The sequence below is a fragment of the Cebus imitator genome, unplaced genomic scaffold (assembly GCF_001604975.1).
Source record: "Cebus imitator isolate Cc_AM_T3 unplaced genomic scaffold, Cebus_imitator-1.0 Scaffold218, whole genome shotgun sequence".
NCBI lineage: Eukaryota > Metazoa > Chordata > Mammalia > Primates > Cebidae > Cebus > Cebus imitator.
In genome coordinates this window covers 3577578-3596606 of record NW_016107533.1, presented here as the reverse complement: position 1 = coordinate 3596606, position 19029 = coordinate 3577578, and the positions used below count along the sequence as shown (strand labels likewise).

Here is a 19029-nt window from a genome sequence, read left to right as displayed (position 1 = left end):
GGCATATAGAAAATCTTAAAGTTATATATAGAAAATCTTAAAGTTTCCAAACACACTTACCCAAACATAACTCTTAGAACTAATAAACAAATCCAGCAATATTGCAGAATACAAATTACACATACAAAAATCTGTTGTATTTGTTACACTTTCAAAGAAGAAGCCCTCTTAAAAACTTAAGAAAACAATATATTTTCATTTGCTTCAAAAAGAATGAAATACTTAGGAATAAACTTAGCCAAACAGACAAAAGAATAATACACTGAAAAGTATAAAATGTTGCTGACAGAAATCAAAGAGAATATAAATAAATTGAAAAGTCATCTCATGTTCATAGATTTGAAGCCTTTATTTTTTCAGATGCTAATACTCCCCATAGCAAATACAAATACAGTTGAAAACTCTGTCAATATCCCAATGACGTTTTTATATAGAAAAATCCATTCTAAAACCCAGACAGAATTACATGAGACACTAAATAACCAAAACACTCTTTAAAAAGAAAAACAAGTTGGAGGTTTATACTTTCTGATTTCATACTTACCAGAAAGCTACAGTAACTAAAGCAGTGAAGTCATGGTATAAAGAAAATAGACTGATTGAATAGAATAGACAATCCAGAAGTAAACATACATATATATGCTCAGTTGTATTACACATCAGTGCCAAGATCGTGCAGTTGGAAGAGGGCAGTCTTTTTAACAGATGGTGTCGAGAAAATTAGCCTCCTGCAAGAGAATAAATTTAAGAACTTATCTTACACAATGAACAAAAAAAAATTAACTTAAAGTGGATCAAATACCTAAAGCTAAGAGTTAAAACTATAGAACTGTTAGGGTATATTTAGTCAGTTGTCACAATGCTAAGCAATACCTAAGGCTCAGTAATTTATAAAGAAAAGTGGTTTAATTTTCTCATGGTTCTGCAAGCTGTACAGGAAGCATAATGATGGAATCTTCTTGGCTTCTGAGGAGGTCTCAGGAAATTTACAATTTTGGTAGAAGGCCAAAGGGAAGCAGGCATATCCTACATGGCTGGAGCAAGAGGAAGAGACGGTGGTGGGGGTTGCTACACACTTTTAGATAAACAGATCTCACAAGACTTCACTCACTCACTGTCACAAGAACAGCACCAAGAGGAGGGTGATAAATCATTTATAAGAACCCCATGAACCATTCATTAGAAACCGCCCCCACGATTCAGTCACTTACCACCAGGTCCCACATCCAACACTAGGGACTACATGAGATTTTGTGAAAACACAAATCCAAAACTTTTCAGAGAAGACCTAGAATAAAAACTTCATGACATTGAATTTGTTAATTATTTATTGTATATCACACCAATAGTATTTACCTATAAATACATAGGTAGAATGAACTTCATCAAAATTAACAACTTCAAAGAACACTCCCAGCAGAGTGAAGTGGTAACCCAATATATAAGAGAAAATCTTTTGAAATCATATTTCTAAGAGATTAATATACAGAATATGTATTTTTAAAATTCCTATAAATCAACAAAACAAACACAGCCCAATTCAAAAATAGGTAAATAACTTGAATACACATGGCTTCAAGGAAGATATACACATGCCAATAAGCATGTGGAAAGATGTCCATCACTAATAATGAGGGAATTGCAAATCAAAACCACAACAAACAGCAACTCATTTACTCAAAATGAACAGATTCTAGAGTTCTGCTGTACAACATTGTGCTTTTAGATATCTTTACCATACTGCATACAATTAAACTTCTGTTGAGGGTTGAGCTCATGTTTTTGGTCTTATACAATAATAACACACAAAATAAACAAACAAATAAACAAAACAGTTAGCTACCACTTCACACCCATTAGGACAGCAAGTATGAAAAAGAAAAAAGCAAAGGAAAACAAGAAACAAGTGGAAAATAACAAACTTTAGGGGGAAGGAATTGATTGGACCCCTTGAACATTACTGGTGAGAATGCAAAATGGTGAAGCTGCTCTGGAAAAACCTAGGGTAGTTCCTCAAATAATTAAACATTAAAATACACATGACCCAGCAATGCCACTTCCAATACATACCAAAATAATTGAAAGCAGACATTCAAACAGATATTTGTACACCAATGTTCTTAACAGTATATTATTCACAGTAGCTCAAAGGTAAAAACAGCCCAAACATCCATGAGATGATTCAACATGCATGAGCCATGAAAACATGAAGCTAAGTGAAATAAGCCAGGTACAAAAAGCAAACATTGTAGGATACCATGTATATTTGGTACCTAGACACATCATATTATAGAGACAAAAAAAAAAAAAAAAGCACTGCTTATCAGGGACACGAGGATAAATAAATGCAGAGTTATTGGCTCTGCACAACAAAATCCTCTTTATGCCTGATGTTTGCAACAGAAGGCTTACGGGAAGCACTAATTTCAATACAGATAGGTGATGGATGATGGAGAGGAAGATAGATAGACAGGTGATTAACAGACATAGATACATAAAAGGAAGCATCATGCAATACAAAAATATATACATATATTAGGCATAAACCACATATACATATGTTAAGTATGCCTATATATCACATACTCTTTGCATTTTGCATTTTCCTTCACCTTTGCAAAACTATATGTTTACAAATCAAACTTTTATACCATTTAATTCTCCAGAATTTCTGAATGTATTCATAAGGTTTTCAAAAATATTACAAATGGTTAACCAAAACTTGAATATTTTAATGATTTTTCATGGAAAACTACCAAATTATATAACAGGTTGACAAATAAATCTTGGTCCAATACTCTCTTGCACGAAGAAATGGTTTTTTAAAAATTTTATCTTAGTTGGATTTAATGAAAACAAAATATTTACTTTTCATCAATAATACTAAGTCAACTCTTTTCTAATTGTTGTATCCTTCTAAGCCAATTGTAATTCATAAAATTTGTTTTTATATAGTCTAATTGTACAAAATTCACCTACTAAATAGTAGCTGAGAGAATAAATTTTTCTAAGTGGCAAAAATAGAATGCCCACTAGAGGGCAGAGTGATACCAGAAATAATAATACAATTGGTTTGCATACATATGAGCAGTCATAAAACATGACTATATTTTAACAAATTAAAAACTATTAAGTTAACACAAATCAAAAAATATGCAAATAGAATTCCATGAAGATGGAAGAATAGCATAAATTAATAACAATATTAATAATTAATAAGACATTTCATTAAAAAATGTAAAAGCTTGTCATTAAAAATAATGCTGGAATAATGCAGAACACAATCGCAAAATTATTATAGAAGATACACATAGGACAATTACCAAAATAAATTTTATAGTATTTCATATCTATATCAATGAAATGATAAATAAAACATTCCACAGAAAAGACATAGAAAAAGGCTTGAAGTTAATAATAGCATTAAAAGTTACTCTTTCTATCCATCCATCCAAAAACCATTCAGATCAAAGAAAGCAAATAAATAAATCACACATATGTTCAGCACTGTAAGACAGATGACCCTATAAAGGATCACAGACACATAGAGGCAGGGCTATTCAATCATTATGCAGATCTGCGAGTTCCCATTAAACACATTAGACTAGATATGATTAGCCACAATGCACCAGCTGATATTAGCAGGACTACCCAATCAATTGACAAAGTAATAATAATTACCTAATGTTATATATCACTGACATTTATGGTATTCTGTTATGGATCAATATATAACTCATATACAAATCAAGATTGTCAGAAAGGATAAATTCAGATTTCAAAATACCTATTTCTGAAATATGTGGCTATTTTTATTTTTTTATGTATTGTGTACAATGGTCAAATAAAATTTTATGTTAACCAATAAAATTTTACTAAACAACATTCTGGATTTTGTGGGCAGACTTATGCCTTATACACACTTAGAATACCAATGCGCCCTATGTGGAATTCAATAAATATTTCTTTTAAACTTAGTGCCTGAATGCTGAACATCTCTTACTTTACTGTACTACATTTGCTATATCCACCTTCATGGTAAGCTATAAATTTTCAGAACAAATCTACAAGACCACTCTCCAACAACTGAAAAAGAATGGAAGGTTTATCTGGGCAGCAAAAGAGTAATGTATATTAACTCAGAAACCCTAACATGACAAACTTTGAGTTTAATGACAAGTTACATCATTAGAGATTATATTGCTGTGTTACTTGCTACTAATCTACTAGAATTTAAACAGATGTCAAATAACCGTTAACTAGGGATTATATTAAACATATGCACTGCTTTCCTGTTTGAAAAAGGAATTTGGATTGTTAGCAATTCTAGAACTTTTGGGTAGTTCTGCACAATATTCTTGAATAGAAATAAGTTCATCTTCTAGACTTTAATATGAGACATAATAATTTGGTAAAGACTAACTTCTTTGTTCCTGAGGCTATAGATCAAGGGGTTCAGCATGGGAATGACCACTGTGTAAAAGACAGAGCCCACCTTGACCATGAGCCATGAACTTTTGGAGTTAGGAACACAATAGAGAAAAAGTTGGTCCCATGGAAAATGATAATGGCGGTCAGGTGGGAGGAACACGTGGCACATGCTTTTATGCGCCCCCCCAGTGGAAGTCATCTTCATGACACTGATAAAAATGAAAGCATAGGAAGTGAGAATGATCATCAGGCTGCTTATTTCATTGAATGCGGCAGAAACTAAAACGACCTTCTGACTCACATAGGGGTCAGAGCATGACACAGCAGCAATGGCAGCAGGCTCACACACAAAGTTATTCATGATATTATTTCCTCTGAAGGATAATTCCAGGAAAAAGAAGGTAATTGTCAAGGAACAGACTGTCCCCCAGGAGTATGATGTAGCCATCAACAAGGAGCAAAGCTTCTGGGACATTGCAACTGTGTAGAGCAGAGGGTTACACACCGCCACAAATCTGTCATAGGCCATCACAGCCAGCATGAATATTTCTGTCACCACAAATATGCAGGCAAAGAAGAATTGCTTGATGCATCTTGTGAAGGAGATGGTTCTGTCGTCCACAACCAAGTTCTCCAGCAGTTTGGGGGTAACGGTGGTGGAATAACAGAAATCAACAAAGGACAAGTGGCTGAGGAAAAAGTACATGGGGGTGTGGAGTTTGGGGTTGATCCTGATGACCATGATCATGCCCAGGTTCCCCAGCACAGTGATGGTGTAGATGGTCAGGAAGACCAGGAACAGGGGCACCTGAATGTCTGGATATTCTGAGAAGCCCAAGAAGACGAAGATGACATCAGAAGTCTGATTTTCTTGGTCCCTGGGACAAAATAGGAAAGTTGATTCAAAGTCGCAACAATAATTTTTGGACAAGGCCAAGTAAAATGATGAAATGTTGTGAGGTTCAGAGATTATCTGTAAAGAGTTTTATGGAAATTCTTAGTTTCAACCATTACATTATTTCGCAAGCTATAATTTACTAACATCACAAATATACAGTACATATAGAATGTGTGTCAGTATAATAATAAAATATGGGAATTGAGAGGGGAAGAACAAAAGTGCAGTTGACTCCAGTATATTTCAAATGTTCTGGTTCACTAGCAATGGAGGCAACTGGCTTCATGAAAAAGACAGATCTGCGTTTTGCATGACTTAGAGTTTACTGAAAATGCTTATCTTGGAGGAAGATAAGCATTGGCGTTTTATTTCATTTCAATAAAATGCTTCTTTTGAGCTTCAGTAATTTTTTCACCTCTTCATCTATTAAATGATGAGACCTTGGAACTCAGAAAAGAAAATTAATGACTCAGAAAAATGATCATTACATTTTGGTGACAGTTGTTTCTATAGCTATTTCTGAATTTCCCTTTCCAATGCCCTCCCTACATTGAATCACACATTTCTCTCCACATATTTTAGATCCTTCCTGTAGAATGTGAATAGTGCACTTGATCAGCCACATTTTTCTGATTACTGAAAATTGTAAATATGTTATCTTTTCTTGATATGTTATCTGATACTGAGAATTATTAGGATATGTAGGAATATTTTTTAAGTGAAGGATTTATTATTTCCATAATCTCTATAAATTGACTAAAGTGAGATGGACATCTCTGACTTTTATGGTAGATAATGGTCTTCATCTTCCCTCAAAAAGCATACATATTGTGTTCTCTGAGAGAAGTATAATAGGTTTTAGTTTGTTAGGTAGAATTTCAATTGCTAGGTAGAATTTCAGAAAAATGTAAACAAATAAACTTTAGTATTATTTTGTATGGATATATAAAACCTCCATTAAAATAATTTGGAAAAAATAGAACATATTGTAATTTTTTAATGGAACATGTTTTAATGTTTTCCCAAGCCCTTTATATCATTTTCATATTTCTTTCTTTCCTTTCTTTCTTCTTCTAACTCTGTATGCAACATTCAAGCTGGCTTCCATGCACTATATGAGCAGAAGAAACCACTGTCAATGCATGTTGAGTGTTTATTATACACCATATCATAAGCGCTCTAGTTTAATCCTCCCAATGACCTAATGAGATGGGTTCTAAGAATGTCCTTTATTTTACCTGTGAGAAAGACCCCATTGCAGATAAGATACATACTTTGCCTAAAGCTGCAAGGTAAGAAAGAGATTGTAAATGTCAGGAAACTTGTTAATTCTGGGAGAAGCAAAGGAGTGAGGCCAGAAAGGACATAGAGTGGCCTTTGGAGATCATGGAGTAGTCTACTTCTTGATTCATGTGACAGTTACAGGGATATTTCCATTGTCATTCTGTCTCTTCTGTTTTCTTCTGAAGTCTTTATGTGAGATATTTAATAATTTATGGATGTGAAAAACATGTCAGACCATTCTAAAACCATATCCAAGGCACTGAAGCTGCCTGGAGCAGGTTATGAGGTTTGATTTTCATCCAAAGAATTAATGTGAAAGTCATTCTAGTCATTTTATTTTTGTCTAGTCTATTTTCAACGCTTCTAAGGAAATATTTTTTCAAACATTATTATACTTTTTTTTCCTAGATGTCTCCTCCAGTCTATGCAACGTTCTCACAATCATTTCTCTTCTTTACACACAGAAGTTTTTCCATGAGATCCCCTCTGAGCTTCCCTTCTCTGGCCCTACAGATATTCTTGAAGCTCTGATTTGAGGTTCTTGCATTGGTGACTTTGTAGCCCTTCTTCCTCGTTCATTTGCTCAAAGGAATTCTCCTTTCTTTGAAGAAAAAAATGTCTATATTGATCTTTCTCTCCTAGCTATTTCCAAAAAAGAAAAGAAAAGAAAAAATGTGTATAAAATATATTGACCCTGTAGCTTGATGCAAACATTATTAAGGTGTATGTGTGCACATTGATAAAACAAAATTGGCTCATGTTGTATATGCATTTTTCAGCTACTTTTCTAGTTACCACAGTAACATTACTCTTGAAAAATATAAACAAAAAAGAAATGTCTTTTCCTCTTTCCAATAATAATTACATCCAACATTTTAGAAAGTTTTAATATAATATTTGATCTTTGTATTTTTGCAAATTTGTATATGTATTTTATAATTTCATGTAATGAATTTCTTATTCCTTAATTTTTAATTAATGTTAAAAATATTTCCCTGTGCCTTGGAATAAAACTGGATAGAGAATGAGTTTGACAAATTGACAGAAGCAGGCTTCAGAAGGTGGGTAATAACAAACTTCACAAAGCTAAAGGAGCTTATTTTAATCTGATGCAAGGAAACTAAGAACCTTGAAAAAAAGTTAGAAATGCTCACTAGAATAAGTAGCCTAGGGATGAACATAAATGACTTGATGGGACTGAAAAACACAACATGAGAACTTCATGAAGTATATACAAGTTTCAATAGCCAAATCAAACAAGTGGAAGAAAGGATATCAGAGATTGAAGATCAACTCAATGAAATAAAATGAGCAGGCAAGATTAGAGAAAAAGGAGTGAAAAGAAATGAACAAAGCCTCCAAGAAATACAGGATTGTGTGAAAAGACTAAATCTATGTTTGATTGGTGTACCTGAATGTGATGGAGAGAATGATCCAAGCTGGAAAACACTCTTCAGGATATTATCCAGGAGAACTTCCTCAACCTCAAAAGACAGGCCAACATTCAAATTCAGGAAATACAGAGAACACCATAAAGATATTCCTCGAGAAGAGCAACCCCAAGGCATGTAATCACCAGATTCACCAGGGTTGAAATGAAGGAAAAAATGCTAAAGACAGCCAGAGAGAAAGGTTGGATTACCCACAAAGGGAAGCCCATCAGACTCACTCTTGGCAGAAACCCTACAGGCCAGAAGAGAGTGGTGGTCAATATTCAACATCTTTAAAGAAAAGAATTTAAAAACCAAAATTTCATATCCAGCCAAATTAAGCTTCATAAGTGAAGGAGAAATAAAATCCTTTATGGAAAAGCAATTGCTGAGAGATTTCATCACCACCAGACCTGCCTTACTAGAGCTCCTGAAAGAAGCACTAAACAAGGAAAGGGACAACCAGTACCAGCCACTCCAAAAGCATATCAAATGGTAAAAAACATTGACACTGTGAAGAAACTGCATCAACCAATGGGCAAAACAACTAGCTAACATCAAAATGACACAATCAATTTCACACATAACAGTATTCATCTTAAATGTAATGGGCTAAATGTCCCAATCAAAAGAAACAGACTGGCAAATTTGAAAAAGAGTCAAAACCCATCAGTGTGCTGTATTCAAGAGATCCATCTCATGTGCAAAGACTCATATAAGCTTAAAATAAAGAGATGGAGGAAGATTTACCAAGCGAATGGAGAGCAAAAAAATCAGGAGTTGCAATCCTAGTCTCTGACAAAACAGACTTTAACGAAGATCAAAAGAGACAAAGAAGGGCATAACATAATGGTAAAGGGATCAATGTAACAAGAAGAGCTAACTAACAAAAATATATATGAACCCAATACAGGAGCACCCAAATGCATAAAGCAAGTTTTTGATGACCTACAAAGAGACTTAGACTTCCACGCAAAATAGTGGGAGAACTTAACACTCCACTATCAATATTAGACAGATCAACAAGACAGAAAATTAACAAGGATATCCAGGACTTGAACTCAGATCTAGACAAAGCAGACCTAGTAGACATCTGCAGAACTCTCCAACCCAAATCCACAGAATATATATTCTTCTCAGTGCCACATAACACTTACTCTATAATTGACCACATAATTGGAAGTAAATCACTCCTCAGCAAATGCAAAAGAATGGAAATCATAACAAACACTCTCTCAGACAATCAAATTAGAACTCAGGATTAAGAAACTAACTCAGAACCACACAACTACATGGAAACAACAACCTGCTTCTGAATGACTACTGGATAAATAATGAAATGGAGGCAGAAATAAAGATATTCTTTGAAACAAATGAGAATGAAGACACAACATACCAGAATCTTTGGCAGACATTTAAAGTAGTGTCTAGAGGGAAATTTATAGCACTAAATGCCCACATGAGAAGCAAGGAAAGATCTAAAATTAACACCCAAACATCACAATGAAAAGAACTAGAGAAGTAAGATTAAACAAACTCAAAAGCTAGCAGAAGACAAGAAATAACTAAAATCAAAGCAGAACTGAAGGAGATAGAGACACAAAAATCCCTTCAAAAAAATCAATAAACCTAGGAGCTGGTTTTTTGAAAAGATTAACAAAATAGATAGACTGCTAGCCAGACTAACAAAAAAGAGGAGAAAGAAGAATAAAATATATTCAATAAAAAATGATAAAGGGGATATCACCGCTGATTCCACAGAAATACAAACTATCATCAGAGATTACTACAAACACTTCTATGCACAAAAATCAGAAAATCAAGAAGAAATAGATGAATTCCTGGACACTTACACCTTCCCAAGACTAAACCAGGAAGAAGCTGAATCCTTGAACAGACCAATTACAAGGCCTAAAGTTAAGGAAGTAGTTAATAGCCTACCAACCAAAAAAAAAGTCCAGGGTCAGATGGGTTCACAGCCAAATTCTACCAGAGGTACAAAGAGGAGTTGGTATCATGCCTTCTGAAATTATTCCAAATAATACAAAAAGAGAGAATCCTCCCTAACTCATTTTATGAAACCAACATTATCCTAATACCAAAACCTGGCAGAGACACAGCTAAAAAATAAAATTTCAGACCAATATCCATGATGAACATAGATGCAAAAATCTTCAATAAAATACTGGCAAACTAAATTCAAAAGCACGTCAATAATCTTATCCATCATGATCAAGTAGGCTTCATTCCTGGGATGCAAGACTGGCTCAACATACACAAATCTATAAACGTAATCCATCACATAGACAGATCCAAAGACAAAAATCACATGATTATCTCAATAGATGCAGAGAAGGCCTTTGACAAAATCCTTTATGCTAAAAACTCTCAATAAACTAGGTATCAATGGAATGTATCTCAAAGTAATAAAAGCTATTTATGACAAATCCACAGTCAATATCATACTGAATGGGCAAAAACTGGAAGCATTCCCTTAGAAAACTGGCACAAGAAAAGGATGCCCTCTCTCACCACTCCTATTCAACATAGTATTTGAAGTACTTGCCAGGGCATTCAGGCAGCAAAAAGAAATAAAGTGTATTCAATTAGGAGAAGAAGAAGTCAAATTGTCTCTATCTGCAGACGACATGATTATATATTTAGAAGAACTCACCACCTAAGCCCAAAATCTCCTTAAGTTGGTAAGCAACTTCAGCAAAGTCTCAGGATACAAAATCAATGTGCAAAAATCACAAGCATTCCTATACACCAATAACTGACAAAGAGCCAAATCATGAGTGAACTCCCATTCATAATTGCTACAAAGAGAATCAAATACCTAGGAATACAACTAACAAGGGATGTGAAGGACCTCCTCAAGGAGAACTACAAACCACTGCTCAACGAAATAAAAAGGACACAAACAGATGGGAAAACATTTCATGCTAATGGTTAGGGAAAATCAACATCATGAAAATGGCCATACTGACCAAAGTAATTTATAGATTCAGTTTTGTCCCCATCAAGCTACTGTTGACTTTCTTCACAGAACTGGAAGAAGAAAAAAAAAACACCTTAAACTTCATATGAAACCAAAAGAGAGCCCACATAGCCCAGAAAATCCTAAGCAAAAGGAACAAAGCTGGAGGCATTATGCTACCTGACTTCAAATTATATTACAAAGCTACAGAAATCAAAACAGCATGGTACTGTTATTAAATCAGAAATATAGACCAATGGAACAGAACAGAGGCCTCAGAAGTAATGCCACACATCTACGGCCATCTGACCTTTCATAAACCTGACAAAAACAAGCAATGGAGAAAAGATTCCCTATTTAATAAATGGTGTTGGGAAAACTAGCTAGCCATATTCAGAAAGCTGAAACTGGATCCCTTCCTTACACCTTATACAAAAATTAACTCCAGATGGATTAAAGACTTAAACATAAGACCTAACACCATAAAAAGCCTAGAAGAAAATCTAGGCAAAACCATTCAGGACATAGGTGTAGGCAAGGACTTCATGACCAAAACACCAAAAGCATTGACAACAAAAGCCAAATCAGACAAATGAAATCTAATTAAACTTAAGAGCTTCTGCATGTAAAAGAAACTATCATTAGAGTGAACCAGCAACCAACAGAATGGGAAAAAATTTTTGCAATCTACCCATCTGACAAATAACCAGAATCTACAAAGAACATACTAATTTATAAGAAAAAAAAAAACCCAAACAAAAAGTGGGCAGAGGATATGAACAGACACTTCTCAAAAGAAGACATTTATGCAGCCAATGAACATATGAAAAAATGCTCATCATGACTGGTCATTAGAGAAATGCAAATCAGAACCACATTGAGATACCACCTCATGCCAGTTAGAATGGCAATCATTAAAAAATCAGGAGAAAACAGGTGCTGGAGAGGATGTGGAGAAATAGGAACACTTTTACACTGTTGGTGGGAGTGTAAATTAGTTCAATCATTGTGGAAGGCAGTGTGGTGATTCCTCAAGGATCTAGAACTAGAAATACCATTTGACCCAGCAATCCTATTACTGGGTATACACCCAAAGGATTATAAAACATGCAATTGTAAAGTCACATGCACACATATGTTTATTGTGGCACTGTTTACAATAGCACAGCCTTGGAACCAACCCAAATGCTCATCAATGATAGACTGGATAAAGAAAATGTGGCATACAAATACCATGGAATACTATGCAGCCATAAAAAAGGATGAGTTCATATCCTTTGCAGGGACATGGATGAAGCTGGAAACCATCATTCTCAGCAAACTGACACTAGAACAGAAAACCAAACACCACATGTTTTCACTCACAAGTGGGTGTTGAACAATGAGAACACATGGACACAGGGAGGGGAGCATTACACAGCAGGGCCTGTTGGGGGTTGGGGGACTAAGGAAGGGGTAGCAGGGGGAGGGATAACATTAGGAGAAATGCCTAATGTAGATGATGGGATGGATGCAGCAAACCACCATGGCATGTGTATACTTATGTAACAAACCTGCACATTCTGCACATGTACCCCAGAACTTAAAGTACATAAGAGCAAAAGCACTGAGGTGAGCAAAGTCTTGCACAGTTTTAAGGACAGATGAAAAAAAATATGACTGATGCACAGTGAGGGAAGAGGCAAGGGTCTCAAATGTGTTTGGAGTTGGAAACAAAAGCAAGATAAGAGACTCCTAGGACAAGGCAAAGAGTTTCCAAGACAAGGGAATGGAGAGTATCTTAATCTCTAAATTGCACAGAATCTGAATCATAAACCTGATTTTACAATTTTAAAAGCTTCCTCCCTGCTAGCACGGTGGCTCATGCCTGTAATCCCAGCAGTTTGGGAGGCAGAGGCAGGGGAATCACTTGAGCTCAGAAGTTTGATACCAGCCTGGGCAACAGGGTGAAACTCCATCCAACTGAAAATACAAAAATTAGCCAGGTGTCATGGCACGTGCCTGTAGTCCCAGCTACTGGGGAGGCTGAGGCAGGAGAATTACCCAGGAGGTGGAGACTGCAGAGCCGAGATCGTGGTAGGAGTGTAAATTAGTTCATTGCACGCCAGCCTGGGTGACGCAGAGAGTCTCCATCTCAAAAAAGAGCTTCCTTTGACAGCCAGTGAAGAATGGACAGTTTCAGCTCCTACACATTCCTGAAAGAATGACTTCTCCTTTTGGGAAACACATGATGTTCTCAGCATTGCAGTCATTTCCCAGCCAAAGCCTCCCATTTCATCCAGAGTTTCTTCATGGCATTTTTCACCTCTGCATTCCTCAGCGTGTAGATCAAGGGATTTAACATGGGTGTGATGATCGACTCTGACACAGTCATTGCCTTGTCTATGGGGTAAGTGACCACAGGCCTCATGTACAAGAAAATACAGGGGACAAAGAACAACACAACCACTGTGAGGTGGGAGCTGCAAGTAGAGAGGGCTTTATGCCGCCCCTCAGAGCTGTAAGACTTCAGGGAGCATAGGATGACCGTGTAGGATGCGATTAAGATAAGGAAGATGGCCACACACATCATCCCACTGTTGAGGGTGACTAAGAGCCCCAGGTTGTGGGTGTCCATGCAGGCAAGTGTCAACAACTGAAACAAATCACATATAAAATGATCTATGATATTAGGACCACAAAAGGGTATTTGATACATGAAGAGAAGTTGTATCATTGCGTGCATAAATCCCCCCACCCAAGCCCCTCCTACCATCAGACAGCACACCCGTGGACTCATGATGGTCGTGTAGTGCAGGGGTCTACAGATGGCCACGTAGCGGTCATAGGCCATCACAGTGAGGAGAATGATCCCCATACCACCAAAGAAATGCTCCACAAAGAGCTGGGTCAGGCAGCCTTTGAGAGAGATGGCAGTGCTCTTGGAGAGGGAGTCTACAATCACCTTGGGGGCAATGACAGATGAGAACATGACATCCGAAAGGGACAAGAAGGTAAGAAAAAAATACATAGGTGACCTCAGACTCTGACTTGTGATCACAGTTACCACAATGAGAAGATTCCCCAACACTGTGGCTGCATACATGATGAGAAACACAGCAGAAAATATTCTCCGCAGCTCCAGGTTCTTTGCGACACCCAGAAGAATGAATTCGGTCACGTTGTTTCGATTTTCCATTTATCAGGTGTTGATATGAATCCAGTTGAGAGTTGAAAATCCTAAATAAACAAGATATGATTTATAATTGGTGGCTAATTTGGCTTCCTGTATTTCCAGGACCTCGGGGAATTTGTTGTTGGTTTTTATTCATCTATTCTCCATCCAGACATTTGACTTGTAAGAATGTGCTAAATAATGTAAAAGATAAGTGCTTTATTTATGCAAGGTTTCCCTAAGCCTTTTCTCCTCCGTTTCTAGATTGTGTTTTCATGTGAAATAGATTTTTTCCTCCTTCTCCTACCTTTATAATAATAATAATCAATAGATAACTTTTTTAGCATCTATCTCACTTTGGGGGCAATTCCTTATTCCAGGCACTAGAATAATTCTATGGTTAGCTTTGTTTTACAGAAATAGGAACCTACTCTCATAGAGTTTAAAGAAATTAAGCAAGGTCACATAGCTATTCAGTAGTGAAGCTAGAATTTGAACCACATTTTCTGATGTCAGAATCAGTACCCTCAAATATCATTACAGCTTCTCTAGTAATTATACTGTGAGATTATCATTCACCAATCTCTATGCTAAATATATTTCAGTTATTATCCTGCTTTATCTTAAAAATAATGTGATGAAGTAGGTAATTCTTGTGCTTTTCTTCCAAAAAAAAAAATTTTATTCTTTTGTAATTTTGTGCTTTCCTTCTAAATTTTAAATTATCATCATATACCTAAAAGTAGTTACTCTATAATCCCTGACTAATATATTGTTCAATAATGAAAATGATAAACCATCACGGGGTTCAGCAAAACTCCAGATGCCCAATATAACTGACTTGAACCTTGAATTAGCCTATGTCATTCCTTTCAGTTTCCTAAATGGAACAAAGGATTTCTCAGCAAAATGACAACAACTAAGCAATTAGCTTTTAGGCTGACGATGCTGCTGGGGACTATGCCAGGTATGTTAGCTGTATTATTTTATTTAAACCTCGTGATATCACATGAGGTAGGTACCTGTACTACTCCCACTGTAAAGAGAGAGTGAAGCCCTTGGAAGTTAAATATCTCGCACCAGATTATATAACTAGTTTGTGCTGGAGCTGCCATTTTGACCACACAGCTCAGATTCATACCTAGTATGTATCACCACTTGATAAAAGAAGAATAGACTGTATTGCAGCGGAGTTACTACTGCAAACAAGAGAAAAACCTGCAGTGAAGCATACTTCATATTACTAGGGACCATAAAGCAGACCCTGGACACCACAGCTAAGAAATTTTGCACAAAACAAAGCTTCACATTGATATTTGGATTATACCTCTCTATGAATGCTGAGAAGTAACTCTTGCTTTTCAGTAACCCACTCCACCCCCATCCCTTACACTGAGTGCTGAACAACCACAGGAAACTGTGGAAGTGTCGTATATTACAAGTAATGATCGACTTACGACCCATGCAACTTACGACCATTCGACTTTACGACCACAATCGTTAGCCACGACTGATCCACGTCTGGCAGCACAAACGTTGCCCAGCTGGGCGTACGACAGTGTGGACCAGCTTCCAGCAGCACTACCATCTCCGCGTGCACCATTTCAAATGTTATCCCAGACTCAGTAGAGCAATTTGTGTTTTGTGTCTTGGATATTTTTCATCAAACCCCTCCCAAGATGTCTACCAAGAGGAAATTGTCTTTGTCTACGCCTCAGCCTGCCAAGAAGGAAAGAAAGGCCATCGATCTTGACACGAAAATGAAGGTAATTAAGCAGTACGAAGGAGGAAAGAAAGTGAATGTGATCGCATGTGATACGAAGTTATCACACTCGACTGTGTCAACGATTTTGAAAGATAAAGAAAGAATTCATGAAGCTGTGAAAGGTTCTGCACCCATGCGATCAACAGTTATAACAAAGCAACGAAGCGGGCCCATCCACGAAATGGAGAAATTGCTATATATTTGGAAAGATCAAATTCAAAAACGGCCAATAAAATGTTTCGTACATGTTTATATATTTTGATATGTTTTGCAATTGGGAAAATGTTTCCTATGGCATTTATTACACCTGTATTTTGTATTTTTGTATGCACCTGTATTTTGTAATTTTGTATGTTTTGCAAATATTAAACCAGTTGTACTGGTAATGCAGTGTTTTACTTAAACCTGATGAATGTAAAAATAAGAAACAAAATGGTGTAGAGATGATACAAATGGCATAAAATGAACAAAGGAAATTATGATATATAACAATAATGAAAGAAAATTATGATAAAATATGACTTAAAGATTTTTATAACATCATTTCACAGTACTGTACATATAGCCTGCTCAACTTACGACCAAATCGTGTTACGACCGGTCTGTCGGAACCAATCGTGGTCGTAAGTCGAGCACTAGCTGTACTTAACCTCAGCCTCTCCTTTTTAGCCTAAGGACTAAGTTCTTTTTTGCAACAATCCTTGTAAAGCAAAATGAACGCTGGCTTGGGAGTAATAAATGAGAAGTAGATTTTATTCTGGTTTACATCACTAACTTGATCTGTATTTGGGCATGCGACTGGCATCTCTGAACCTCAGTTTTCTCATCTGCGGTATAAGGATGGTTCCCCAGATGAGCGTCCTCTTCAAACACAAACACTCAGTTGTTATTTGTATTAATTGTTCATGTCTCTGTGTAAGATTTCCTTAGAGGGGTGGTTCATTTCATGTTCAGAAAAATGGAAGCCACTACTCCAGAATACACATGCCCAGTGCCACTCACTTCCTGCCAGACTCACACCCTGTTATTTTTTTTCATACTTGATTTTCTGTTCAAAGGGTATGTTCCTGAAGTCAGACACAGCAAGCCTACCTATAAGTCCTAGGCAGGCTACATCCTGACTTTGTCATCTCAATTTCCCCAATCCTCAATTTCTGCAGCAGCACAATTGGTAGAAGAGAAGCCATAGCTACCACGTTTGTATTGCTTACTAATTATGGGCCATGGCTAAAGGGCGTTTTCTCATTTGATTGTCATGAACAGCCATATGAAGTAAGTATTATGACTGGATTTTTTCAAAGCAGCAACTGAAGCTTAGAGAAATGGTGTAGCCGCCTCACAGTTTCTTGCAGGCACCTGACTAACCCCAATACACAGGCTATCAACTGCCTTGCTTCACAGCCCCCCAGTATTTCTGCCTCTTGGCTCACAGAACTGCTGTGAAGGCGAATGGAGGTAACACCCGTAAAGGTTGGGAGTGCAGTATTTGTGTTAGTTTTCCTGATTACGTCACATGTCTGTAAAGTCCAGGCTTGCCTAGTGCCTCTATCTGTGCCCTCAGCTAACCAGTTCTCCCCACTGCCCACCTCCACTTTCACCAGCCTGAATATTTATTTTGCCTACTCAAAAGATGTTTTTTCTGTGTATCATTATTTCATGTTTATTCCATGTTTCTCTGGTTTCCAAAAGCAGATGCTTAAGAATTGCTACTTCTTTCATATTTCTCAAAGTTCCTGAGAATACTGAGGATGCAATGGGCATCAATCTCATTTACCAACCAGAAGGAAAATGCAGTGAGCAGTGGGACATAGATGATACTGGTGCCGGCCCATCCTCCATGTGCAAAAGTAAATCTGTTCTAGAGCCTGGTTGCTATGTCCCTGTACAATAAGCTCAATGACGATATTTTCTTTATTTTTAATTGTACTTTAGATTCTGGGGCACATGTGCAGATCATGCAGAATTGTTGCATAGGTACATACATGGCAATGTGGTTTGCTGCCTCCATTCCCCCATCACCTATATCTGTCATTTCTCTTCAAGTTATCCCTCCCCAACCTTCCCACCCCACACTGTACCTCCCTTAGCCCACCCCCATAGACCCCAGTGTGTGATGCTTCCCTCCCTGTGACCATGTGTTCTCATTGTTCAACACCTGCCTATGAGTGAGAACATGCTGTGTTTGATTTTCTGTTCTTGTGTCAGTTCACTGAGAACAATTTTCTGTCATCCTTTACCCTGTGTATTCCCAGACACCTCAGTCTACATCAAGAATTAGACTGTACCTTGAACTTCCAGTTCAATGTTGTATCACACCGTCAGCCACCTTCATGGCATATCTTTTCACAGTGGGTCGTAAGGGATTCTTTTTTGAAAGCGCTGTTCTAGGAAAGACGGGGGAAATTATAACTAATGCTTTCTTTTTTTGTTTCCAAGTCTACTTCACTTTCCCTACTAATTTAAGTAGACAACAGATACTCCAAAAAATTGTCAAAAGTGAACTATTTTCTTAAATAAGGGGCAGGTAAAATAATGACAATAGAAATAACCGTTGAATAGAAATAACTGAACTGTTTTCATAAAGAAATGAAAGAAAAGAAACTATTTAATTCTTAAAGGTAGACTGCGGCTATGATAAAGTAGGACCAGGGGCTATTCTCAGCTGGTGGATCAGCTGTATAAAGCCCCAGAGGAGGGACAAAGCGACATTGTGCAGTGTGAGACACAGAGCAGGGGCTGCGAGTCACATATACCAGGTTCTAATTTTGACTTCTGGAATACTTTTCAACTTACTAAGGATGACTTCTTCTTTCATATGTGCATTTGTACTTAGAAATACTAAATTAGTATATTTGTACATGCAGCGTAGTAATTATACAGCAATAGGTCCCAATGCATACAAACATATACTGTAATTTTTTTTGTTTGCACCCCAGGGAATCTATAAGTCGCATGGTTCCTTTTTCATCTGTTCTGCTCCTTTGCTTCTCATTCTTTCACATCTAGGATGGCACAGCTGCAACTGAGTTAATGCTTGCTAACGCCTGCATCAATAAATCTGAATTAGAAACACCAATATAATAACAA

General features: G+C 36.8%; 1 protein-coding gene and 1 pseudogene across 1 annotated transcript; both read right to left on the bottom strand.

Annotated features, from left to right (window-relative positions):
- Positions 1–4381: 4381 nt before the first annotated feature.
- Positions 4382–5954, bottom strand: LOC108318412 (annotated as a pseudogene).
- A 7224-nt stretch (positions 5955–13178) lies between these two features.
- LOC108318440 (olfactory receptor 4C6) lies at positions 13179–18275 on the bottom strand. The gene is made up of 2 exons (XM_017549476.2): positions 18228–18275; positions 13179–14242 (listed from the first exon to the last, which is right to left on the bottom strand). Exon 2 carries the CDS (start codon positions 14199–14201, stop codon positions 13272–13274), a length of 930 nt encoding a protein of 309 aa, XP_017404965.1. The 5' UTR covers positions 14202–14242; positions 18228–18275; the 3' UTR covers positions 13179–13271.
- Between the last annotated feature and the right edge of the window lie 754 nt (positions 18276–19029).